The 2838-nt window shown below is 41.4% G+C and overlaps 1 protein-coding gene across 1 annotated transcript in view; it reads right to left on the bottom strand.

Annotated features, from left to right (window-relative positions):
- ctnnbl1 (catenin, beta like 1) overlaps nt 1-2474 on the bottom strand; it is a 29703-nt gene extending 27229 nt beyond the window's left edge. Inside the window, exons 1-4 of the mRNA XM_019862996.1 lie at nt 2305-2474; nt 1626-1838; nt 533-639; nt 293-432 (exon numbers count right to left, since the gene is read on the bottom strand). Of these exons, the coding sequence (XP_019718555.1) occupies nt 293-432; nt 533-639; nt 1626-1838; nt 2305-2334 (490 nt within the window). The 5' untranslated portion in view covers nt 2335-2474. The remainder of the gene's footprint in view (nt 1-292; nt 433-532; nt 640-1625; nt 1839-2304) is intronic.
- Nucleotides 2475-2838: the final 364 nt, after the last annotated feature.

Here is a 2838-nt window from a genome sequence, read left to right as displayed (position 1 = left end):
CGGCCGCACGGAGACAGCGGCAGAAACGGCGGCCGATCCGCGGACCACGGTGTGTTGGCCGGCCTGGCTGGGTCAGCTGGTGCTCCTTGCGGCGGCGATGTTGCCGGCGTCAACTATTTAGAGTCGCTAAATTCAGTTTAAATTCACCTCTCCTTTTATTATTTATAATTTTATCTGTGGTTTTATTGTTCTTGTTTTGATTGTAAAGTATCCTTGAGTGTTTTGAAAGGCGCTTATAAATGTAATGTATTATTATTATTATTATTATTATAGTGTATCACAGGAAGGATATCAGTGTTTTCATGACTGAGAAGACCCATCAGCGAGTGAACAGAGTTGAGCTCTACGAGCAGGTGATAGAGATCAGGCATGGTAGCAATCACATGCATTTCCTGTATAATGTCATTTAGATCCAGTTCGGACTCCATGAACCTGGACGGAGGCACAAAACGAGAGGTTATTAAAAGAGGCTGTTGTGTTGGCGTTGATGACAATTGATGTTTGTTGAAAAGGATGTCGTCGGTGGGCTTACTTTTCTGGATTGTCGGGGAACTTAATCCTGAGTTCCTGATTTTTGTAGGATCGTTTTTCAAAGGTCAGGATCATTTTTTTCACTGAGCTCTCATCCACCGGCTCTGCCTTTTGATACAGAAGGGAAGTAGCAGCGGGGGGAGAGATGAAAGAGAAACAAGAAGAAGCCTTTTGTCAAGGGCGACGCACGGCTGCCTGCAGCACAAAGACACTAATTATGTGAGAGGAGCCAGAGTTTCTACACTATCGAGGGGATTTTACTGGAAAAAGGGAAAGTGTCTCACTTTCTAAAGGCTTCAATGCATTTGGCATGATGGGCACATCATAACATGTTAGTACATTGCAAGTGTGGTGCAACTTTTCTCTCACTGGCAATTATCATTAGAATACTAGCCTTCCCCAACTGCTGTGGATTCCCGAAGGAGACAAATCACCCGATCACAAATTTACCGGATCACTGACTACAGCATGTGTAACAAATGCACTTACGTCATCACTCGAGTGAATACTAGAAGTGGTTTGTGATGACATTTGGCTTTCTGATTTTGGTGGTAGGCTTGCGAAGTGTCGTCTCTCTGAGGCACCGTAGTGCGCATGCTTCAAAATGCATGCGTTTCAATCTTAGGTCATTGCATTCTATTAGTTCACTACGAGATGGCAAGTGCAATTTCCACACTGTACCTTTAGCATAGATGGTAAGAGAAATACAACTGTTTGCGCCCTAATTTCATACACATTTGAAGCGATGACAAATGCAGCTGCGATCTTTTGACAGATAGTGACCGAAATGTTCCGACACATACTACACACGTGATTGGTAATGTAGCTATGACGCAGAGTACAATTGTGTAAGAACTGAGTGTTACACAAATTTCGAACATCAGGCAAACTTTTAGCCGCTCACATAATGATGGTGATGGTGGCCCATTCTTTTGAGGTATGCTCACATCAGATTATGTGACGGCATTCATAATGTAGTCTTGTGGGACTTTTGAAGCAAATTTTCCAGACACATTTTGGAAAAATTTTAAAATGTAAAACCTCAGGGGTAGTCGACTTTTGAAACTCTACTGTATATCAATAAATGCATCTACCTCCGGATCGTCTTCATCCTGGTCCATCAGTTTCTCCAAGATCTTCTTGCGATCCACTGTCAAATCATCACTGTCCTTCATGTCAGCTCCTCCCTCAACGCCTGCTCCTGTCCCATCTCTGTGTCTAGTACTGGACAGCTTCTGATGCTTTGCACTTCTCGGATCTTCCTCTCCTGCGTCATTCTCTCTGGAACGTGTTGCTCCTCTGTCGGGCTGCGCGGTGAGAGATGCAATAAGCAATACTTCCTCAAAACACGGTATGACACAAGGGGATCCGGTTCACCAAACAGATAAACGCAGCGGGCGTAATGTAGGTTTGCTACAACACTAAAAATGATCTCGATCTCCTCTTGAAAACTGCTAGAAGTCAAAAAGTTACATATTTGAATATATTAATTTCAATTGTGGAGCGGACACTGTCTACTCTGTTAAAGAACCAGCGTTCCTCCCGTTTGAATGAGCATGTTCGCTACGAATATTAATCCCTGGTAAACACATAAGAAAAATAACATGCTCTCTTGTCACGTACTGCGCTACACGAGATCATCTTAAACAATTTGAAACTCGACTACGCGACTGCACACGACTGCGAGCAGTGACACTCAATGGACTCTCAATGGAAATGTTAGCACCATAAATTCATGAATGAGTGCTGAGTGAGAGGGAGCCTAATCCATACCTGATAATTCAAGAGCTCTCCGACATCCATATCTCCTGGTCTGATATCTCAACGTGAGACTATCGTAAATTCCAGAAACAAATAATGCCTGTTTATACCCTAATAATCAAGCGGCTACGAGATAGACTTACACGTATGCCGTAAAACAGTTGAGCGGTGCCGTGGAGCGAAGATACTGTCGTAAAGTTCAACCTGTCGAAGCTGCACTATCCCAACCAGTAAGGATCAGTTGGTTGGTTATTCTCGTACAAAAACATTGAAATATATAGTAAATATAGTTACTGCTTCTTGTAATAATAATAATAATAATAATAATAATAATAATAATAATAATAATACATCTTTTTTGTGTTTGTATTATAGATCCAGTAAAAGCAAGTTTATGTGTTCTTTCCTCCCTTACTGTGGTGAAGGGATTTTTCAAAATCTAAATATCATATATTTGGCAGTCACATATGCCTGGATCTTAATTACAGAATTCAATTATACACTGATAAAATTTAATACTAAACTGGAACTCTTAGATAATATAAA

The sequence above is a fragment of the Hippocampus comes genome, unplaced genomic scaffold, assembly GCF_001891065.2.
Source record: "Hippocampus comes isolate QL1 unplaced genomic scaffold, H_comes_QL1_v1.1 scaffold1, whole genome shotgun sequence".
Classification (NCBI taxonomy): Eukaryota; Metazoa; Chordata; class Actinopteri; order Syngnathiformes; family Syngnathidae; genus Hippocampus; species Hippocampus comes.
The sequence above is the reverse complement of the archived record's forward strand: the minus strand, read 5'-3'. Positions and strand labels throughout refer to the sequence as shown.